Here is a 24,083-nt window from a genome sequence, read left to right on the forward strand (position 1 = left end):
ACAAACCTACTAATTTGTATTTCATGATATGCAAATAAAATTTGTGAAACATCATGTAGAAATCAATTTCAAAATGGCAGTTTTCATTGTACCTGTTTCTCATCGGCCTTGTGCAATAAACCTAACTTGACTTACCCAACTCCTTACACGGAAAAAAATGGAAATGCCAATTTATTATTTTCTTGTAGAATAAGAAAATTATTATTTTATTTTCTATAACTACCCTGTATGTGTTAATGATTCTGTCTAGATGTATTATATCCAAGAACGAGGCATATTGTTGGTGAAACAAGTCATTTTGTTGGTGAAAGTTCAATCCAAATAGTTATTTATTTTTCTTTGTGGAAAGACTCTCGTTTTGGCTTCACACTGATTTCTCTCTTCTGATTGACTGAGCATTTCCTGCCATTTTGGTTGTTATTCAGACTTCCAGAATCTGTAGTTTTTCTGTGATACTGTGTACATGTTAGGTTTTTCAAACACAGGACAAGAGACAATTATGCGTGAGCGCTTGTGTAATTTGTTTAAATTTACTTCCATGTTCACCAATTCAAAAGGATTTCTGGAAAACAGACTGATTCTAGAACACAGAGACAGGAATATATATGATACTCTTGGCACAATGCCCAATGACCCAAAATCCCAAAAGCTCACCTTCTCAGGAAAATATTATTCATTCTGCTGAACTCGGCATTACTCGGCTGATAAGCCTCATGCCTGCCCTCTGTAGTACTGTCACGGTACACAAATACAAATTACAGTAATTACGGCACTTCGAATGTACTTTATTGGTTGTAAAGAACTTCATTATATACTGAAGATAGACACAAAAAGCTGGAGTAACTCAGCGGGACAGGCAGCATCTCTGGAGAGAAGGAATGGGTGACGTTTCGGGTCGAGACCCTTCTTCAGACTGGTTAGGGATAAGGGAAACAAGAGATATAGGGGATGAGGTAAAGAGATAAAGAATATTGAATGAAGGATATGCAAAAAATAACGTGATATCTGTAATAACGATATATACTGATATCTGTTTGCTTTAGTGCTTTTCTTCCCCCTCGCCTTCCATGCTATTACAATTCAGCAGATTTCATAATGCTACCAAACCTTGCCATCATTTCCATCCCACATTCAATGGATGATGCTTTATCGATTCTGGTTCGTCCAGCGTGGCACACATGTTCTCTCCTCGCAGCTTTCAACGTTTCAAATGGACAAACCTTTCTGCACGTCGTGCTCCGCTCTTAAATCACCTTTATCGCAGCATTTATTTGCTCCTTGAGTCCTTCATCTTTAATCACAGGAGATGAAAGTTTATAGACACAAAAAATGCTGGAGTAACTCAGCGGGACTGGTGGCATCTCTGCAGAGAAGGAATGGGTCGAGACCCTTCTTCGACCTCTCAGACGCTGACCCTTCTCTCTCCAGAGATGCTGTCTGTCCCGCTGAGTTACTCCAGCATTTTGTGTCTATCTTCGGTTTAAACCAGCATCTGCAGTTCCTTCATACACACGGAGATGAACGTTTATCCTCTTGTTTCCTCTCTTCCCATTATCCCTAAACACTCCAGACGGAGCAACAATTTATTAGAATTTCTTTTCAGTTTAGCTTCCCTTCTCTTTTTGAGAGTGGATAAGTATTCCGAGCGGACTGCGACCTGGACTCCAAGTCTTTCGCGCTCAATGGCGAGTTTAACATTTTTTGCGAACACCATTCACGGTTGCTCTGGGCAGATCTCTGCTTTTAATATCACTGCCATCCTCTACTGCCGACCTCCAGCAACTCTTCTGATTCTCCTACCTTCCCGTTCGTTTACAGGCTCTTGTCAATTTCTCTCTTCCCGCACGCCCAGCATGTTTTACCTTTAACAGTTCCTAGTGCAGATAAAAAGGTCATCGATATCTCAGACGCTAGTGAGTTTTCTCTGTTTAGATTACCCTCCTCCCCTCCCCCCTCTCCACCACTTTCCCTCCCCTCTCCTCCTGATAAACTCTAGAGCTCCACAGTAGAACAGAACTCAGTGCCTATGAACCCAGATTACATTCCAGCAACCTGCATTATGATATATATATATATATATATATTTTTTTTTAAACTGAAAAACGCTTGTAGGAAGACGCTTGCTACTTGCACGAAAGGACTTCTTGAATCGCCCGACAGCATTAAAAGGGGGATATGTGCGTTTGCAGGGAGCGGGACGCACATGCGCAGCCTCTGAGCACGGCCCCTTTAATTAGCGGCATTGTGGCAACAGCGGGCTGCGAGAGCCGGGGCTGAATCTGAATCTGAATCTGAATCCTGAGCCGGAGCCGGCCCGGGCAGCGCGCGCTCCGGGTCTGCAGCTGCAAACAGCTGGCGCCGCCGGCCAGCACGCCACCACGCACATCAAGTTGTTCCTTGGCATTTAACTCGTTTGTTTTCCTTTAAAAAAAATACCAAGAGAAGAAAGGGGAAAACAATACAGATTGAATCCTCTCATTATGTACAGACTTGGACCTCCCGGCGCGTATGCGCTCTGTTATTACACTCAACGCATTTCTACCGACTTTTGCAATCGCTATCACGCTTGGGACCCGACATACGGTTTACTTGACACTTGCCCGGTGTAACTGAACTCACGGCGACTGTCTTATTTTCCATCGGACTTTCTCCCCCCCCCTAAATACACACAGCGGAGTGCTTCTTGTGTCCCCCCTGCAAGAGGCTAAGTTAGTTTATTCACCGCGGAGTGCCAGCTGGAAAGGGGGAGGGGTGTTGTGGGCTGGTGTTTATTTTGGGGGGGAGGGGGTGTGCGGGCGGTGCAATCTGTGCAAAACCGAATTTACACAGGTTAAAATGGCGCCTGGAATTGGCGGTGGGAACCCGCAAAAAAGACCGAGTCCATTTAACTCGAGTCCAGTGTCGTGGACGGCCCGGGACGGGTTGGATTCGTGTAGGTACTGTGTCTGCTACGCTCTGCTCTACCTCGTCCTCTCGGCCCGTGTGGGGCTCGGCCGGGAATGCGACAAGGCGACGTGTGTCTACGGGAGATGTGCAAGCGGGAGCTGCATCTGCGACCAAGGATGGGTCGGCGATCGTTGTCAGCATTGCGGTGGCAGATTCAAGTAAGGCTCGCTGATTTCACACACACACGCACACACGTGAAGGGGGAAAGATCCCTGCCTCCACTCCTTTCCAGATGTTTTCTCAATTAAAAGTACATTTCTACCATTGACATTTTCCCTTGCAGGTGATCATTTGCCCCGTCAGATTTTAAGTCGCTATTTTCAGTGTAATAGGGATGTAACGTGCAGCCAACACCGACTGCTGCTTTAGGAATAACCGTAAAGCACATCGTGTCTTCCTGGATAATATATAAATTCCTGCCTTGACACTGATGTATTATTGCCACAACAAGAACAAGTATTTAGTTGTTATCGCTGCGGTGTAAACCTGTCTTAAAGGATCGTTGACAAGCACTATTTTATAATACTCCTTTACCTTCAACTGTGTGCGTTAACTGTATCTGTGATTTATAAAGCAGATTGTAGATATTAGTAATTGGGATGTTGCAATGTGTGAAATATTGTGAAATTGCCACGAAGTAATCCTCTGGAGTGACATTGGTGAAATTAACACTTATAAACAGCATCTTTGTATCCCCAGTTGGGTGACTGCAAAGTTTATTACAGCATATCTCATTGGATTGGGATTTGATTTTAACACAATTAACAGTTATTTTTTTTATTTTAATCTTCCTTTTTATCTATAAATGATTGGTACTCCCAAAAGACCTTTGTATTGCTGCAAGGTCGTTTTTTTAAATGCTAAATTATAAATTAAATTGCATATTTATTATGGTAATTTTACGGTAAAAGATGTTTTGGATTGAGAGGGATAGGTTTTTCATGTTGTTCTCTGCAAGTGTTCTTCGTACTCAATGTGTAGGAAGGAACTACAGATGCTGGTTTAAACTGAAGATGGGCACAAAAAGTTGGAGTAACTCGGGGTCAGACAGCATCTCTGGAGAAAAGGAATTGGTGACGTTTCAGGTCGAGACCCTCCTTCGGACTAGACCTCGTCTGAGTTACTCCAGCTTTTTGTATCTATCTTCATACTCAATGAACTGACTAGATGTATATCAATGCTGCTCTTTTCGGTTTGTTTTCATTTAGATTTCCTGTTGTTAGTGGCATATACTCCAGTGCCATGAAATGCCCATAGTAAGTTAAAGCAAATGAGAAATACTCCTTTGATCAACAAAAAGTGAAATCAGCTGAATTGCCAGAGGTTTCATTCCCTCTTGAAAGTGTGGGTGTGTTTTATATTTTTGCACATAATTGATGCTTTGCCCCCTGCCAAAATTACCTTAACATGCCTGACAGTCCCTGGCTAGCTGTCTTTCCAGATGACCTGTTTCCAGGGTTTTGCTGGTGCTCCTGCCTAGTTGATTGTTAGACATTCTGAACAACGTGGTCATGACTGAGTTGCTCCTTTGGTTGTACTTTTTGCTTTCCTGCCTCTACCTATGTTGAAGCTCCCTGAGCAGGGACTTAATGGGCTCACAGCCAAGCTATGATGTTTGTGCTAAGTATTTAAGGGCTGCATGGTAGTGCTGCTGCCTCACAGAGCCAAAGACACAGGTTCGATCCTGACCTCGGATACTGTCTGTGTGGTGTTTGCTTGTTCTCCCTGTGACCGGCTGGGTTTTCTCCCATACCTCAAAGATGTGTGGGTTTGTAGGTTAATTGGCCACTGTAAATTGCCCCTTGTGTGTAGGGAGTGATGAGAAAGTGCGATAACATAGAACCAGTGTGAGTAGGTGATTGATGGTCGTTGTGGATTCGGTGGTCCAAAAGGGCCTGTTTCCATGCTACATCCCGAAACTAAACACTATTTTCTTTTAGCTGTGCATAATGCTTGCAATCTCCCACCATTTTGACTAGCAGTGACACAGATTGTTGTTTCATCAGATTACTTTCTCATATGAAGAAAATGGGTCAAAATGTATTTCCTGCTATCATCAAGGTTAAAATTTGTTGGATTCTGGGAATACTATTTGAAGGGGGAGGGAGAATAGAAAGTGCTCCAAGCACTATTATATGAACAACTGCAGATTCAGATTGTTTATCTCATGACCAATTTTATGATAAGAATACAAAATAATATTAGGAGTCTAATGCAGGAAACACAGCTTTGAAATTTGTAGAACCCTTAACATGGCATTCAACATGAGAATTTTCTTTTTTTGTATGTTTAGATATTGAGCGAGGTTCATTTGGCTGGGAAGCAGGATGTGGCAATAGTAACAATCTTTTGAAAGAATATATTAAAATGTATAAAACTGGAAGGTATGGCGGGCAAATAAGCAAGTCACACATGGTGAAACAGATCTTTATTAACACAGTAAAGAGATCAGCACACACGTGAATGGGGGAAGGTTAACCCAGGGATCATTATATATTCCAGGGCACACCCCTAAACCCCGTGACAACTCCTCCTCACCAAACCCAGTCACATGACCCTACCCCCGACTGCCCAGGCTTCGCACAGTAAGTGGCCTAACCACCAGGAACCCCACCCCCAGAACCGGAGGCATGAAAACGAAAGGGCAGACGTACGAGGCATTGCCCCCACACATCCACCAACAAGGATTGGGCCTGGAGGAAATCTGTGCCCAGCAATGGCTGGGAGACGTCGGCCACCATAAAAGTCCAGGTAAAATGGCAGGGGCCAAAGATGAGCGGGACCGTACGAATCCCATACGTCTGTATGGAGCTGCCATTTACTGCAGTCCAAGAAGGACCCCGCTTGCTGGAACGAGTGTCGATCCCCGATGGGGGAAAAACGCTAACCTCTGCACCCGTATCAACGAATAACCGTCGTCCTGAATGTCGGTCCCAAGCGTAGAGGCGGTGTTTCGGGCCGACCGCCGCGGCGACTACTGGCGGCCGGCCCCGGCATTTCCCAGAAAGGAGCTGAGCAGGCGGCACTGACGGGCTGCGGGACCTCAGCACTGACGGTAGTAACATCACTTCCCCTTACCGGGGTCGCCTGGGACAGGCATCGCAGTCGAACTCCCGGTGGACATGGGGCCTGGTCTCTGGGGCCTACAGGGCACCGCAGACACCCGACCGATCGATCGAGCCACCTTGGCTTGCCACAATTCGTGCGCACACTCCGCTAGCTGCAGGGGGTCAGCAAAATCCTCACCGGCGAGCAGCAGGTGGATGTCATCCGGCATCTGTTCCGAGAAGGCGTGTTCGAAGAGAAGGCAGGGTTGATGACCGTCCATGAGGGTGAGCTCCGACGGCTTGCGTTCGCCGAGGCCGCCCATGTGCATGAGCCGCTCTGCGCGGTCCCGGCGGCTGAGCCCAAAGGTCCGCAGGAGAAGCGCTTTGAGGCCCTCGTATTTGTCCTCATCCGGCGACGCATGTAGGTAATGGACCAGGCGATCGGCCGTCTCCTGATCCAACGCGCCAACCACATAATAATACCTAGTATCATCAGCCGTGATGCATCGGATGGGGAACTGGGCCTCGGCCTGCTGGAACCATACCTGGGGCTGTGATGTCCAGACCTCGGGCTGTTGAGGTTGATCATTGGCTGCGTCCATAGTTTAAAACCAAAATGACCATTTTGGATCGTCGGGGTCACCAATATGGCGGCCGAATACGCGAGCCACTCGTGGTGAAACAAAGAGATCTTTATTAACACAGTAAAGAGATCAGCACACACGAGGATGGGGGAATGTTAACCCGGGGTTCATTATATATACCAGGACATACCCCTAAACCACGTGACAACACCTTCCCGACAAACTCAGTCTCATGACCCTGCCCTCGACTGCAGAGGGTAGGCACAGTAAATGGCCTAAACACTGGGTGGTGCCACAAAGGAGTGCAGAGGAGATTTGTGAGCATATTGCCAGGAGTCGATGACCTGCGCTGTAGGGAGAGGTTGGGCAGGCTAGGATTTTTTCCTTGGTGTGTAGAAGGCTGTGGCATCATCTTATAAAGATGTATAAAATCACGAGGGGAGTAAAGAGGGTAAATGTACAGTCATTTACCCATGTGTAGGAAGGCATTGCAGATACTGGTTTAAACAGATAGATAGAGACAAAATGCTGGAGTAACTCAGTGGGACAGACAGCATCTCTGGATAGAACGAATGGGTGAAGTTTCTGTCCCCCTCCTCCCCCCTCCCCCCTGCCCTCCCCCTCTGCCCCCCCCCTCTGTCCTCCCCCCCCCCCCCCCTCTGTCCTCCCCCCCTCTGTCCTCCCCCCCTCTGTCCTCCCCCCTCTGTCCTCTCCCCCCCCTCTGTCCTCTCCCCCCCCTCTGTCCTCTCCCCCCCCTCTGTCCTCCCCCCCCCTCTGTCCTCCCCCCCCCTCTGTCCTCCCCCCCCCCTCTGTCCTCCCCCCCCCCCTCTGTCCTCCCCCCCCCCTCTGTCCTCCCCCCCCCCCTCTGTCCTCCCCCCCCCCCTCTGTCCTCCCCCCCCCCTCTGTCCTCTCTCCCCCCTCTGTCCTCCCCCCCCTCTGTCCTCCCCCCCCTCTGTCCTCTCCCCCCCTCTGTCCTCCCCCCCCCTCTGTCCTCCCCCCCTCTGTCCTCCCCCCCTCTGTCCTCCCCCCCTCTGTCCTCCCCCCCCTCTGTCCTCCCCCCCCTCTGTCCTCCCCCCCTCTGTCCTCCCCCCCTCTGTCCTCTCCCCCCCCTCTGTCCTCTCCCCCCCCTCTGTCCTCTCCCCCCCACTCTGTCCTCTCCCCCCCCCCTCTGTCCTCTCCCCCCCCCCCCCTCTGTCCTCTCCCCCCCCCCTCTCCTCCCCCCCCTCTGTCCCCCTCCCCCCCTTGTCCTCTCTCCCCCCTGTCCTCTTCTTTCCCACCCCCTCTGCCCCTCCCCTCCCCCAGTTATACCCAGGTATTTCTGTGCAAAGTTGTTGCCAAAGAAAAATTGACCAGGACGTCAGGGTGAAATCCTGTTCTCTTTAAATTGTGTCAAGGAGTGTTCTTTAAATCCAGCCGAAGGGGCAAATGGGCCTTGGTTTAATATTCTTCTCTGAGAGACAACATCACTGATGTAGTGTCGGCTCAGATTATGTTTGTGTCTCCAGAGAGTTCAATTGTTCTTCAGATTGGAATCCTTGGTTTCAACAGGTCATATTATGATGTGTAAAGCCGATTTGTTTAAAGGAAGCATTTAATAATGAGTTTTATCGACCCCACAGCTTGGTTTTGAGTTGTTAAACTGAGGTGAATTGTATTACAAAGACCTGCATGACTTCATATTAAATAATTCAGCAATTTTCTTTTTAGAACAGGTTTCTGTTGCTCTTCTGTATGTCTATGTCTGTAGAAAATGTCTTGGTTTTCCTAGAGTCCAAGGTATATCCAAAAGGATACTTGGAGTCTATTCCTTTTGTTTTTTGACTTGTGTACAAATATATTATGTTTGTATTTTGGCAAATTTCTATTCTCTTTTCTTTATAACAAGAGGAATCGAATATAGGAGCAAAGAGGTCCTTCTGCAGTTGTATAGAGCCCTAGTGAGACCACACCTGGAGTATTGTGTGCAATTTTGGTCCCCTAATTTGAGGAAGGACATTCTTGCTATTGAGGAAGTGCAGCGTAGGTTTACAAGGTTAATTCCCGGGATGGCGGGACTGTCATATGCTGAGAGAATGGAGCAGTTGGGCTTGTACACACTGGAGTTTAGAAGGATGAGAGGCGATCTCATTGAAACATATAAGATTGTTAAGGGCTTGGAAGCAGGAAACATGTTCTCGATGTTGGGGGAGTCCAGAACCAAGGGCCACAGTTCAAGAATAAGGAGTAAGCCATTTAGAACAGAGACGAGGAAATACTTTTTCTCACAGAGAGTTGTGAGTCTGTGGAATTCTCTGCCTCAGAGGGCGGTGGAGGCCGGTTCTCTGGATGCTTTCAAGAGAGAGCTAGATAGGGCTCTTAAAAATAGCGGAGTCAGGGGATATGGGGAGAAGGCAGGAACGGGGTACTGATTGGGGATGATCAGCCATGATCACATTGAATGGCGGTGCTGGCTCGAAGGGCCGTATGACCTACTCCTGCACCTATTGTCTATTGTATTCTCACTTGTCTTAAGTATTTACATACTGCACTACTGATTCCACCAATTAAAGTGTACCACTCATGGATGACATTCGCTCTTTAATTTGTGGGTTTTTTTCAACTTGATATTGTCTGTCAGTGGGTCTGCTTTTATTGTTCTATCCAAAGATGCAATTTCACTTGGACATATGTCCAAGTTTATCCTGTCCAGATAGTAATCTAAAGAGAATACTTTACACTTTGCCAAAATCAAAACTGCAGATGCAGGAACATCTTTATTTTGCATGATTGGTTTTATTGGGTACTGTCAAATCTTCATTGAGTCAGCAGTAAACTAACAATATATTACAAAGCAATGTTTTTTCTTGTTTAGGCTTCCAAACAAATTCATTTGGTTATATTGAATGAAGATAGAAAATGTGTCACTGATTTCACAAGTAATATGATTATTTTGGAGTCTGTGCTACATTGAAGGATGGAAAATGATGCTGCTGCAGTTTCTTGCCACTCTGTTCTTTTAACGTTGTGTGCATATTTATACAGATAACGTCTCAGATGGGGGTGGGGTAGGTGGTGTGATATTGATTTACATTTAACTTGCACTATATGTTGACTCGGTTCAGTAATTCAATCCAAAGTAATAGACTTCTGCTTCTGTCAGTAATTTCTTGATTCGTGAGCACACACTTTGCAGTGTCAGTATGGTTTTACATTTTAAAAGTGGGTTATGCTGGGCTTAATTGGACTTTCTTATTATGTAGATTGTTTATCCTGTGTATCGCACAGCTGCATTGGGCAAATCTTACAAACAGCAAATAACTGAATAATTGGTCAAACTATTTGGGGGGTTTGAGGGAGAGATATTGAACAAGGCAATTTGACTGCTGCAATGGGACTTTCAAGTTTGTTTTCACATGCCAATTAAACCATTGGTCACAAAAAGACTGCAATTCTGATATGTCATACTCCATTTTTTTAATAGACAACTCCTCTGAATTGGAGGAATAACGTTATTATTTGTTGAGTATTTTTTTGATATTTCTATTTTTGTATCACTGACTACTCGCATTATGTGGTTGCTGTAGTTGCTTTTTCCGTAATCAATATAATTGAATATCTGGATACTTTTAGCATTAAAGACCTAGACTGGCGGTTTGACGAGGGAAAAATCATGAACAAATACGGTTTACGAAATAAAGTAACGTTTGCAATTAAAATATGAATACAAATCTTTTCTCAGTTATTAACATAAATGCAGTTTTTAATTGATCACATCATTGGAAAATCTAAATTCTAATCTCCGAAATAATGTGCTCGTTTCCTTGCTTTTTTTTCTACAGACCATTGGAATCAAAATTGCACAATGACTTTTGCCTCTGGTATTGACCATGAGGAGCACACTGAGCCAATGACTCTCCCTTTCAGTTATTTGCCTTTGGACATGTTGCTAAAGGCTATTGGGGTCAGAGGAATGGAGTCATTCCTGCTCCTTGGAAGCTAAATTTTCAAATAGAACTTTTTCTTCAACAAATGATCTGGTGGAATTTGGCAGCCAAGCATTAAATGTGGAAGGTATTGGTTAGTTGATGTTTCAGGTTGCGTCCCTTCATCTGACTTGTCCTAATTCCGATCAGATCATTTGTTGATATGTTAATTTGAAACGTTGACTGTCCATTTCTCTACATATGCTGCTTGACCAACTGAGTTCCTCCAGCAGAATTTGGTGCTCTGTATTCTGGCATCTGCAGTTTCTTTTTTGTCTCCATTTGTTTCTTTCTGCCACATTCTGCTTTCCTCTTCTAAAATGAGTCTGAAGAAGGGTTTCAGCCCGAAACGTTGCCTCATTTCCTTCGCTCCATAGATGCTGCCGCACCCGCTGAGTTTCTCCTGCACTTTTGTCTATCCTCATCTAACAAATCTGTTTATGCTCAGTAGCTGGAGAGAGATTGTTAAACCTGAAGAAGTTCACTTTAATGTAAATTATGTCTCCTGTTTCATATTTTTAAAATATGATAATGAACCTTTTTTCTGACTGCAAAACAATGGGACTGTAAACATTTCTTCAATGTTGTTACTTTGTTATTGCAGTTTCAACATCAGTTGCTTCTATTGTAGTGATTGAAGGCACAAAAATGTTAATTTGCTTCAGGCTGTTTGAGCTATTTGCACTAAATTTAAGAAATGTTGAACACTTGCATGTGATGCTTAGTAATTTCACTTGTGTTATTATTATTTTAATAGCCTTTTGTCAAATTGCTTTTCAAAAATATATCTATTCCAAATTTGCAAAGTGATCAAGCAAATTCAAACTTGATGATACTTCATTTTGGAAACCAGAAATGTGACTGGAATTAGCTTTAAGGGCTGAGCTAGAACAGATTAAAAAAATATTTATCGAAAAAGCAATGTGCTTGAAATAAACAGCAGGTCAGGTAGCATCTGTGGAAATAGAAACTGCTTACCATTTCATGTCAAAGCTGTAAGATTTTTGATATGAAACATTAAACAATTGTTTAATAAACAAAAATGTGCTACCTCACCTGAGTGTTTTCTGAATTTTCTGATTCGAATGAAAAACCTAGCCTCCCTTGGATTACTGGGGAATATGTATTGCTTGCCCCATAGGATGCCATGCAATGTACATAACATAATTACTTTAATTTTGAGAATGATGGCAAAGCATTGAAATTATTGGTCTCGTAATCCAATGCCAAGAAAAGCCCATTAATTCTATAACCAGGGAATTTTGAATATAGTTATAACCCTTTATAAAAAAAAAAAAAAAAAAAAATACCTGTCATGACCATGAAATATCTAGATTACAAAATTGTGTCTGGTTTGCTTTTGCCCATTAAGGAAGGAAAGCCGCTATCCTGTTTTGAGCTTTTTGTGGTTCAATATGCCCAATTGATTTTTAATCAGCCTTTGCAATGGTCTGGCAAATCATGTTGCACTAAGCTGTTGAAGCTCGTGCAGTGAACCCTAAAAGGTATAAAAGGTATATTGCGTGAAACTCTGGAATTTCTGGTCCATCGGGGATGGTGTTCCCAAAGACTATTTGAGCAACTCTCTGACAGGATCATAAGCAGTGAACCAGTAACTCCATCATCCTCACTTGCTGTGTCACATTCCAATAACTGAAAGGTGCAATAGATGTACACAGTAACTTGTATATGATTGGGAAATGGTAGCCTTTGTAGTCTTTGCCATTAACTCCAGATTTCTTCTCTGGCCAGATGTGGGCAAGTAAACTTCCGGTTGATTAGTTCTAATCATCTTTATCTGCTGAGTGTGTGTACATTGATGTCAATGCCACTTAAAAGTAGCATTGAGATGAGGAAGGGAACAGAATGAACTGGGTTACAATGGGTAATGGATTTTGCATTGGAGAGGTCAGAACAACTAAAACATTGGATGTAGCTTGAGGCTAATAGCCAGTGGAATAGACATGGGGAGTTACAGCATGGAAACAGGCCCTTTAAAATGATGACCATGTCTACTGATCAACAGGCTGGGCTCTGGCAGAGTCCCCATCTCCACATGCTGCCATTGAAACACCCAACTCCAGTACGAAATCTGTGGAGCTTCACCCATGCTCCTCTGGGAAGGTCAGACCCTGGACAACTTTTATCTGGTGAAGAGATGTAGCTGCGTATTGGAGATGAGGTTGTCTTCCACTCCCGTGACCACTTGTTGCCTATCCAGTGTGCTTTTGTCTCAGTTGGCTGGATGGATGCTAGGAGTTGTTTTCCATGTGGAGCAAAGGGGTGAAGGGACTTCAGTCAGGGTGGCCTCTGCTCTCTGCTGATAGCCTGATGGAGGAGGTGATCTGTGTTCATGGCATGACGAGATAGTGCCAGTCATATTCTACCATGCATTACACAGCAGCAGTAATTTACTGTAGGTAATTAACATACCATATCTTGGGGATGTGGGAGGAAAACATGGTATCTGGAGGAAACACACAAAGTCACACCGGGAGAACTTGCAAACCTAAACCTATATATCAACCTAAAGCTGGTCTTGCACAGTAAATGAAGTCTTGAAGAGCATTGTAGAACAGAGAGATCTAGTGATACAGGTCCATGGTGTCTTGAAAGTTGGGAATCGGGTGCACAGGGGGATGAAAACGTGTTTTGGTATGATGCCTTCATTAGGAACAATATTGAGTACAACAGTTGGGACATTTGAGCCAGTAGTTGATAAGACTACTATCGGAGTACTGTGAAGTTCTGTTCTCCCAGCTATAGGAAAGGTATGGAAAGGCTGCAGGAGATATTTGCCAGGATCTTTCTTGAATTTGCAGGCTTGGGTTATGGGGGAAAGACTGGGATGTTCTTTCCTGGGAGAGTAGGTGGCTGAGGAGTGGCCTTATTTAAGTATACAAGATCATTGATGAAGTGATTGCTCAGGCTTTTTTCTGCTGGTAGAGAATTCTAAAACTAATTTATACCCTAAGGGTAAGAGGGCAGAGATTAAAGTCAGATCTTGGGAGCAATGTTTTCACCCAGAGGGTGGTCCATATCTGGAGTGAGTTTCCAGAGGTAGCTATAAAAGTGGATGCAATTATGGCTTTCAAAATATATTTGAACAGATATGTGGATAGGAAGGATTTAGAGAGACAATTATCAAATGCAGACAAATGGGACTTGCCTAGAACACCAACATCGTTGGCATGAACAAGTTGGGCCCTATGGTTTTTCAAACAAGAGATCAAATCAAGCTCTTGTGATTTAAAACAAAAAAAATTAATAAACTACGTCCAGTCATATTTGGCCGGGGGTGATTAAGCATTTCTTCTAAGACAGCATAGTGATTTGTTTCCACTCCAGTTATGAGATGAGGAAGTGCTTAATTTTTTTTACTGTGGGGTGACTGTTGCACATCAGCCATCAAATAGGAGTCACTGAGCGAGGTCTAATGTGGAATGAATCCAGAAGAATCTCCATCCTCTGTCGTCATCTTTTAAAATTTAATTTAAGTTTATGACTCCATGTATGGATGTTCTTAACTGGAATTTTATTGACCAACTCTTTGATCCCTTCTTATCTTGGGTACAAGTAGGATGCTGTTTCAAAAGAAAATATTTTTAGCTTGCAAACCACAGCATTTTGATCTTTTTCTTCCCCCAGTGAATTTTTTTTTTTTTTTTCCATTCTCTTACCAGGGTAAAATTCAATGCCTAAAGTAAAACTAATAATCCAACAATTTGGTGACAGACTAGCAGATTGTTTGGATAGTGGATGCTGCTTCAAAATAGTACTTAAGCACTTTTGAATATAGTTTTATATTGATATTACAAAGTAATATTTTTGATATTATAATTTTTAAATTAAGCCAAAGTGCTTAAAGGAAACGGGAAATATACATGCACTCCATACATCAACTCTGGTTGTGGAGTTACCCTTGTTCCAGACCACGTACCATGGCTCTGGCTGCACACTTATCCCACAGTCTAGACTCTGTTCCCACCCACACTAGATTCTCAGCACTGGCTGAGTATCTCACTTGTACTCTGGACCTTTAATTCACAGTCCAAACTAATGAGTGAGCCAAATGCCAAGCCGTCAAGATTTCTGAACCATTGGTTCTTGATTAGTACAGGTGTCAAGGGTTATGGGGAGAAGACAGGAGAATGGGGCTGGGAGAGATAGATCAGCCATGATTGAATGGGGAGTTGACTTGATGGGCCTAGTGGCCTAATTCTGCTCTTATCACTTATAATAATAATAATAATGGATGGGATTTATATAGCGCCTTTCTAATACTCAAGGTGCTTTACATCGCATTATGCATTCACTCAGTCACACTCGGTGGTGGTAAGCTACTTCTGTAGCCACAGCTGCCCTGGGGCAGACTGACGGAAGCGTGGCTGCCAATCTGCGCCTACAGCCCCTCCGACCACCACCAATCACTCACACACATTCACACACAGGCAAAGGTGGGTGAAGTGTCTTGCCCAAGGACACAACGACAGTATGCACTCCAAGCGGGATTCGAACCGGCTACCTTCCGGTTGCCAGCCGAACACTTAGCCCATTGTGCCATCTGTCGTCCCATGACCTTATGATGCAGAATTATTTTAGTTTAACTCTACTTCTGATAATTATTAATTTGAATAATTATGTTTGTTACTGGCAAATGGTTTGAATGACAAATATCAATGGTGAGCCTGACGGCTTTGCTGTTTGGACTTGCACTGCCTCTTGTAAACAATTCTGTATTCAGTCCCTCGTGCAATCAAGGCAGTTTGTAATTTCCACAACACTGTACGATCAGGTTTATATCCAAAACAAGTAGTCAATGGCAGCTGTGCTTACCCAGAAGGCCGTGTGCCGCAGAAAGTGCCCTGGATGCAGCCAGATGCCATTGAGGCAGTTATACTCCGAGTTATTTTGGGCAAGGGATGGGGATGGTGATTCTGATGCGTAAGGGTTCCCGGAGGGTAAGCCTTGTGCAAATCAGGAAGTGCCTGTATTTGAGTATTTTTCATGTTGTCTGGAAGTTTTGCAATTGAGCTTCAGCTGAAGAAAATGCAATCCACCTAATCCAGCCCAGCAAGTTGCATTAGAAATACTGTAAAAGTTACAAATCTTGTAGTCGAAGACAGAAATTGCTAGGATTTGCAACAACTGTCAACTATTTTGGGCATTTTAAATAATGACAAAAAAGAGATATTTAAAAATACAACGTCCCTAAATGCGGAAATGAGGCGTGTTGGCTTAAACCGTGCCTATATTTTAAGTTAAATTGCATTGTGGGAAAAAAAGCATTTTACTTGTAACTAAGATGTGCTGAGCGTTTAAAAACAGCATGCTGGAAAAATGCAGCAGGCCCATGCAGCATCAGGGTAAAAAGGGCTGCTTCAGGGTGAAGAAAGTCAAAGTTCTGGGAAACGGTCTTCAACTTGTTGCATTAACTGTTTCTTTCTTCACAGATGCTGCTAGGCCTGCTAAATCTTTTCTACTTTTAACAATTTTTGTGCTTGGTGTAAAGTGTTATGGTTGAAGTTAAAATTGATGCTAAACGTGTAATTTAATAGATTCAGGCCGTCAGTGAAGCAGTGGGTTTTGCTGTTTGTTCTGGCGTTGTCAGACATTGCATTTGTATAGAGGTTGCATTTGTACTATAATGAGATCATTGGTGTGCAGTTACAACTTGAAACTAAATGCTTGGTTTGCATTATAAATGTGCCCATAGTTCCAAACTAATGCTTGGTTTGCATTATAAATGTGCCCATAGTTCCTTTAGGAAATGTTGTTATCTAGTCCATTGGTTCATTCTGTTTGGAGATTTTGATGGTTCAATAAAATTGCAAACCATTTTATTTTTTTTGTGTTACTTTGGGATGTATCCAATTACATTAATTTCCTTTGACAGTATTTCATGACTTGGTTTTTTAAAAAACTGTTGTCATTTTTGTCACGATGTGGAACTATATGGTGTTAAAAAGCAGCTTGCATTACTTTAATGTGGACTTTTAACTTATTCCAGTGGCAACCTTTTCCTATTGTGATATTTTGGGACAGGAATTTAACAACTTGAAGCTGTTTTGAATAGGGCCAATGGATGTACATTTGGCACAATTCTAAGCAGTGGGATAGTATAGCAGTTGGACCTGCTGCCTCCCAGCTCATGGGACTCGGGTTTGACCTGACCTTAATTGATGTCTCTGTGGAGTTTGCTTGGTCTCTGTAAGCATGTGGGATTTTTGTGGATGCTCTGGTTTCCTCCCACATCCTGAAGATTTGACGGTAGGTTAATTGTATATTATAGGTAAACTTCGTGTGTGTTGAAACAAAGAATTGCAGGTGCTGGTCAAACCACAAAAGGATAATGTGCTGGAGTAACTCAGTGGGTCAGACAGCATATCTGGAGGTCATGGATAAATGATGCTTTTGGTTGAGACCCTTCAGAAAGGATCATGTCTCTATACGAAACATCACCTATCCATGTTCTCCAGGTATGCTGTGTGACCCACTGAGTTACCCCAGCACTTTGTGCCCTGTTGTATGTTATTAGTTTAAAAGAAACAAAGTGAGTTAAGAGTTACCTAGAGAATGTTACAGGGTTGCACTGAAATACGTTGAGACTGAACAGGATGGATAGGATTGTCCTGCTGGGAGCCAGTGTGGAATTGATGGGCTAAATTGTCTGTGTTGTAAATAACTATGCTATGATCTACCAAAATGATTTGAAACGTAGCAGCAGGGTAAATCTTTGAGTGAATTTCCAAGGCGGTTGTATAGCTTACACTGAGTTTATTTAACTTTAGATTAAATTGTTAGGACAGGTTATGTTCCACTGAGAATAACCAGGAATAACCGAAATTCAAATTTTAATTGTTTAAACTTAATTTAAGGCCTGGATAGAGTGGACGTGGAGAGGATGTTTCCACTAGTGGGAGAGTCTGGGACCAGAGGCCATAGCCTCAGAATAAAAGGTTGTACCTTTAGAAAGGAGATGGTGGAATTTCTTTCGTCAGAGAGTGGTGAATTTGTGGAATTCATTGTTGTGGAGGCCAAGTCATGGATATTTTTCAGGTGGAGGTTGATAGGTTCTTGATTAGTAAAGGTATCAAGGGTTCTGGGGAGAAGGGGTAGACATGATGGGCTGAATGGCCTAATTCTGCTCCTACAACTTATCAACTTGTGTGAACTTCAATATGAGAAATGATTGGACTGTAAATCTATTTGGTGATGTAGCAATTGTGTTGTGTATAGTGTTGCCAACAGTCCCATATTAGCTGGGACATCCTGTTTTTTGGGCTAAATTGGTTTGTCCCGTACAGGACCGCCCTTGTCCGTATTTGACTGCTGCTCCTCTGGTTGAGGGGACTGTCGGGTCGGAGTGTCGCTGCTGTCCGACCTTCGGACCTTCGCTTACCGCCGACACCACCACCCCTCCTTCTCGTGGCCGATCATCGGTTCATTAGTTGGATGGGGTGCTGGACTTTGTGAGCGACGTCGCATGGGCCAAAACTCCTCAGCTGGCCCGCCGGCTGGGCGTTGTGTACTGTCCAGCACCCAGGCCAACTTTTCATTCTCCCAGCCACGACTGAGTCGGTCAACGAATTGCCGTCGGGAATTTGTCCCGTATTTTGACCTTTTGTCCCTTATTTGGGAGTGAGAAAGTTGGCAACCCCTGGTTGCATAGCACATGTACAAAGTGATGTTAGTACAATATGGTAACTCTCTAAAGGATGTGGAATGATGGCTTCTGGGGATTTTTTAACATTTACAGTGCATATTTTTGCCATCTGCACTTGTCTCACATCTAGAATCTGTTCTAAACAAACTGCAGATGCTGGAAAACTGAAATAAAGATCAGAATGCTAGAAATGCCGACCAGATCAGTTTGCATCTGTGGAGAGAGAAAGGTTTCTGATGGTCTTTATTTTAGAACACACAGTGACCACAATGTCTTTTTCTGGTGACAAAGCACCAGAGGAGCATTGACACTACTGCAGAGCAGGGCTCGAAATTCACGGTTGCCCGGGTGCCACTGACCACTCAAACTGCCGCCGGGCAACCTAAACGGCGAGTCATTTTGCCCGGCTTGGCAACTTGGTTTATACCGAAGATAGACACACAAAAACTGTAGTAACTCCGCGGGTCCGGCAGCATCTCTGGAGAAAAGGAGCGTGACGTTTTGTGTCGGCGACGGTTGTGGGAAAGATGCTAAGTGTGGCGTGACGGAGGGTCGGAGCTAAAGATGGGCAGCAGCGGCAACGGCGACGGCTCCATCTCCTCCTCCCGCACCCCGCCCCGCCCGGCCTGTTAGCGGCAGCTGCTGCCACTCCGCCAACGGCTCTTTCAAAACAGACCCTTGGAGGAGGGAGGTGTCGGTCAGAGGCGGAAGTAGAGTAGGGGTAGGGAGGGGGTGATTGGAGGAGGGAGACGAACCAAAACACTCTCGGCAGACCTGCACCGCAGCCAGGATCGATCCCGGTCTCCAGGCAACTGAGCTGCATTTAGCTCTCTCTCCTCCTCTCCCTCTCTCCCTCTCCTCTGCTATCTCTCGTCCTCCTTCCGCTCTCTCCCTCTCGCCCTCTCTCCTCTCTTCCCTCCTTCTCCCTCTCTCCCTTCTCCCCTCCTCCTCTCTCCCTCCCTCGCTCCCTCCCTCTCTCTCCCTCTCCCCCTCTCTCATTCCCTCTCTCCTTCCCTCCCTCTCTCTCTCCCTCTCTCCCTCCTTCCCTCCCTCCCTCTCTCTCCTTCCCTCTCTCCGTCCCTCCCTCTCTTCCTCCCTCTTCCCTCTCTACCTCCTCTTCTCCCTCATTTTCTCCCTCCCTCTCTCTCTCCATCTCTACCTCCCTCTGTCCCTCCTCCTCTCTCCTCTCTCCCTCTCCTCTCTCCCTCTCTCTCTCGCTCCTCTCTCCCCTCCTCTCCTGTCCCTCTCCTCCCTCTCCCTCTCTCCTCTCTCCCTCTCTCTCCTCTCTCCCTCTCTCTCCTCTCTCCCTCTCTCTCCCTCTTCTCCCTCTCTCCCCTCTCCAGCTCCTCTCGTCCCCTCTCTCCTCTCTCCTCTCCTCTCATCCCTCTCCCCTCTCTCCCCTCTCTCCCTCTCTCCCTCCCTCTCCCCTTCTCTCCCTCTCGCCTTCTCTCCCTCCCTCTCCATCCCTCTTCCCTCCCTCTCTCCCTCTCTCCCTCCCTTTCACTCCCTCTCACTCTCCCTCCCTCTCTCCCTCTCTCTCTCTCCTTCCCTCCCCCCCTCCACTCCCCTTATCATGAGAGCCCTCCTCTTCATCCCGCACTGATCCCCATTCCTGTCTCTATTCAGTCCTCACTGACATCCCCTGTGTTTATTGACACAGGTTGATCATACGCTGAATAATCCAACCACATTTTTGTTTGGAAGTGGAAAGAAATAATAAAAATAGCATTAATTGCAATGTGTAAAAAGAGTTGAGATACCGTATTATAATTTTGCTGCATGTCATTGTGGTATATATCATGTCTTGATTGGTGAATATGTTAGTTTGTGATTTTATTTGAAGCAGAAATAATATGTGAATGCATAATTCCGACTGGTAACTGCGCACTTCGTCCGAGCACGCGTCATGCAAGCCATCTTAAATGACCACCTAAAATGTCATTTGGCAACCTAAAAAGCCGCCAAGGTTGCCCGGCTGGCAACAGGGAAAAAAAGTTAAGCGAGAGCCCTGCAGAGTGTGGGTCGATCATCAGTATTTTTGCTTCCTGACATGGTTGGGGCTGTGGAGGAAAATAACGCAACAAACAGTAATCCATTGGTGACTATCCTAGTTAATTGACTATTGATTGTTCCATTGAATATATTTAGGTCATTCAATCTAGTGCAAATGGAACTTATAAAATGGCAATTTGAGCGATACATCAAAGAATGTAATTATTGTCCAATTTTAATACCACTCAGAAATACATAATTGCCAATTGAAAAGTTTATTGCATTTTATGCCAGTTTTGAATTTCGTACATTTAGACTCGGGAATGCCCTGGGTTTTACAGTCCAAAAGCTATATTTGAGAAATGGTTTCTTAGAAAGGCTTTCATTTTTGACATTATTGAGGTTGTCAAAGGCATTTATAGATATGCGATGTCCCAAAGCAATTCAAACTCGATGAATTACTTTGTGTAGTCAATGCTGTTAGTTAGGTAATGAAAATGGTTATTGTGGACTTTTTTTGCTACAAATGAGAAATATGGCATTGATTAGTTTTGGTTGTATTGAATGATGGAATTTCACTTTGTTCCAAATACCAGGATAGATTTTAGGTGTAACTAACTTTTTGATGGATGACTTTGATATTGGATATATTCAGAAATGCTTTTGAAGGACAAAGTGGAAATGGGGTTTTCTGTTGGAGAGGAGTGACATCTCAATTTCTCATTGTTGATATCTAACAACTCTAATGTAATGAATTAAACTGTGATGAGAATGCAGAATGAATTTGAAGATAGTTTTGAAGCTATTTAACTGCTTCTACTGATTTGGACAAAGTCTAATTTGATCCATTGGACCTTTTTGAATCACTTGGACAAAATAAAAGTAGTTGGTTATTGCAAAGGTACAGTTAGGTAAAATCATCATGTGATGCCAATTCTAAAACTTATCCACTGAGATTAGAAATTATTATAATACCTCTTGATCCAAAATGTATCCCTAGAGAGACTGTTATACAATTCATAATTCAGAAATGGTAAGTGAGATATTGACTGTTCTAAAGCAAATTATGGTGGATAAATCACCAGGTCTGTCAATGTGCATTCTCTGAACTTGTGAGGAAACTAGTACAGAAATTGCAGAGGTCCTTGTAGAAGTATTTGCATCATCATTAGTCACAGGTGAAGTTCCGAAAGGCTGGAGATACTGGAATCTTGAGCTAAGCTTGAAGTGCTGGAGCACCTCAGTGCATCAAGCAGCATCCGTGGAGTGAATGGACAGATGGCCTTTTTGGGTCGTGTCCCTTCAAATTGAAATAGGGTTTGGACCCAAAACATCATCCAATCCTTCTCTCCAGAGATGCTGCCTGTCCTGCTGAGTTACTACAACATTTTGTGTCTATTGTAGCTGAGGTAGGCAACTGGTTGGAATGCACAAATTGAGCTACAAGGCCTGTTTCCATGCTGTCCAACTCTGACTCTAACATATTTTTCCAATCAATGGAAATATTGAATAGATTGCAATGTTGTAACGTGAAAATCACTTTATTTTAACGAGTTGCCCATTGCATATTGTTTGAAAGTAGAATTTTGTGTTTAAATGTGTGATTTGTATCTTGTCAATGTTTCTCATAATTTCTTTCAGAACAAAAGTGCACTGGGAATTCCCTCTGGATGTCTGCACTGGTCTTTAATCGGATCTCTTCAAATAGTAAATGTTAACATTTTGTGGCTGTGCACCATGTGGTAAAATAAATCAATTGGAACAATTTATCCTTTTTAAATTTGGTAATTTCTGTTCAGCTTGGAGTGCATGTGAAATTTCCAATGCTATTCTTTTTGGGAAGATGATTTGACTATGGCATATGCCACTTGAAAGGAGCTTTGTGGATAAAATGAACGCTGGAAAAATAAATGCAAGTTAATAATACACATTTTATGAATGCAAATATTGGGCATGTCAAAATTAAGCAAGATGCTGAGTAACAAATCTTCAGAATTTGCTAGTTGATTTATGCTGCTTGTTTCACAAAAAAGGTGTTTCTCCCCATGGACTAGCAACTTGTATATACATTCGAAGTTGAAATTCAACGTTGCAAATTAATATGATTTGAATTCAGTTTTATTGTGATGGAGATGCACTCACCAAGCCCAAAATGCTTGATGTTAACCTCCAGTTTTTTTTAGCACAGCAGAAGGAACTGTCCAAGGTTCAGCCTGCTCACTGCAAACTTTAAACTTGTAGCCTTTGCACAGCCATTTGATCAAAATAAACTATACTAATCATTTGGACCTGGTTAAAACTATATGCCCTATCAACTTAACCTGAACAAATAAGTAAGAGATATCGTGAAACAGAGCAGCAATTGCTAATTAACCTGTACAGATGAGGTAGTTATTAGATGACTAGTAAAGATAAGTATAAGAAGCAACATGGCAATTGGAAGACAAAAGGGTTTTAGGGGTGACAGAGAAAAAAACAAATCTATTCCTTGACCTTTGCTCTTTTCATTCTTCTTCCTGTGGCAGATAACTTCTGTAATTCGGTGGCGTGTTTTTCAAGTTTATAGGAATTCCACTATAGTTTTGGAAATAATTCGAAAAAGTAATCTATTCGAATTTATATGCACAAATTAAAATGTGCTTCTTCTAAAATTATTTTGAATCTCGTTTAATGGGAAGAATCTCTTCCTTGGATGGGGGGGAGGTAGGAATCACTTCTTGAAATAGTGAGACCAGACCGCATCAGAAAAAGTGGTTGTGTAAATTAGTCTTTGAAATGTAGGTTGATACAATATAATCTCCCTCAAGTGAGGGTACGAATAAATAATTAGAAATGACTTACGGTCTTAAGTTTAATATTCTGGTATGGACAATTCACCACATTATTTAATAGGGTAAATAGTTTTAGAGATGCATGCATTTCTCATAAGCTCACTTAAATATATTTTAATGGAAGCAAAATTTGAATCTTTTGAAATCAAGAGAATCAATTGGTTGTAGAACATTTTTGAAATTAATTTGTTGCAGGTCCAATGCCGACTTTCGTGCAACATTGGTTGGAAAGCATTTGTGGGAACTGAGTAGCTGTGCAGAGGGCACCCTACATATTTTGGCTGTTTATCGCTATGCAGACCATTCTTTCCTATAATTTATACTTCAAATTAATCTTCCATTTCTGCTCTGTTGGACAGAAACTTCACCTTTATGTTTTTTAAATTGTTAGCTTTCTGCAATTACTTTTGTTTCGGGATCTAACATGATCTGTGGTTGTTAGCACAACTTTTTGATATATTTTACACTCTTAAAAACGGTCAATTGACTTATTTTTCATGCTTGCTACAGTTCCACTATCTTGACTGTTGTTTTACAATGCATAAACATTTTTTTCTGGTTTTGAAGCTCGAATAACTATTTATTTATTTAATTGTTTTTACAAAGAAATAAAAATACTTCACACAGATGAGAATGGAATAATTCAGCACTTGAATAAATGAATTTGTTGTGGCATTAATTGCCAATTTTGATGGTTGATTAACTTTTCCAGACGTTTACTTTAGCAATCAAATTATTACTCCTGAAGCTGCCATGTTCTGTGTGACAATGCAATTAAATTGCATACCTCGTAATTAGAAATAACAGATTTGAGATTCTCCATGATGGCCAGATTACCTGCCATTACTCCAATCATGCGTAGGCAATCTTTGCTCATTGATCCCCCGTTCTCATCATTCAAAACATGGGGTTAACTTTGCCTGAGAGCCTTGAGCACTAACTAGACCACTTAATTGTCATGGAGTGTTGGCCTGGTTGAGTTACAAGCTTATAAATGATGTTTGGGATGCCTCTGCCTAATTGGGTGAATGTAGAGATTCATATTTATTATTAAA

General features: G+C 43.1%; 1 protein-coding gene across 2 annotated transcripts in view; it reads left to right on the forward strand.

Annotated features, from left to right (window-relative positions):
• Positions 1–2,775: 2,775 nt before the first annotated feature.
• atrnl1 (attractin like 1) overlaps positions 2,776–24,083 on the forward strand; it is a 720,322-nt gene continuing 699,014 nt past the window's right edge. Inside the window, exon 1 of one of the 2 annotated variants that reach the window (XM_033033944.1) lies at positions 2,776–3,104. In XM_033033944.1, coding sequence (XP_032889835.1) covers positions 2,836–3,104 — 269 coding nt within the window. In that variant the 5' untranslated portion in view covers positions 2,776–2,835. The remainder of the gene's footprint in view (positions 3,105–24,083) is intronic. The other variant, XM_033033942.1, reaches the window with a different exon arrangement.

This window comes from Amblyraja radiata, chromosome 15 (genome assembly GCF_010909765.2).
Source record: "Amblyraja radiata isolate CabotCenter1 chromosome 15, sAmbRad1.1.pri, whole genome shotgun sequence".
NCBI classification, from domain to species: Eukaryota; Metazoa; Chordata; class Chondrichthyes; order Rajiformes; family Rajidae; genus Amblyraja; species Amblyraja radiata.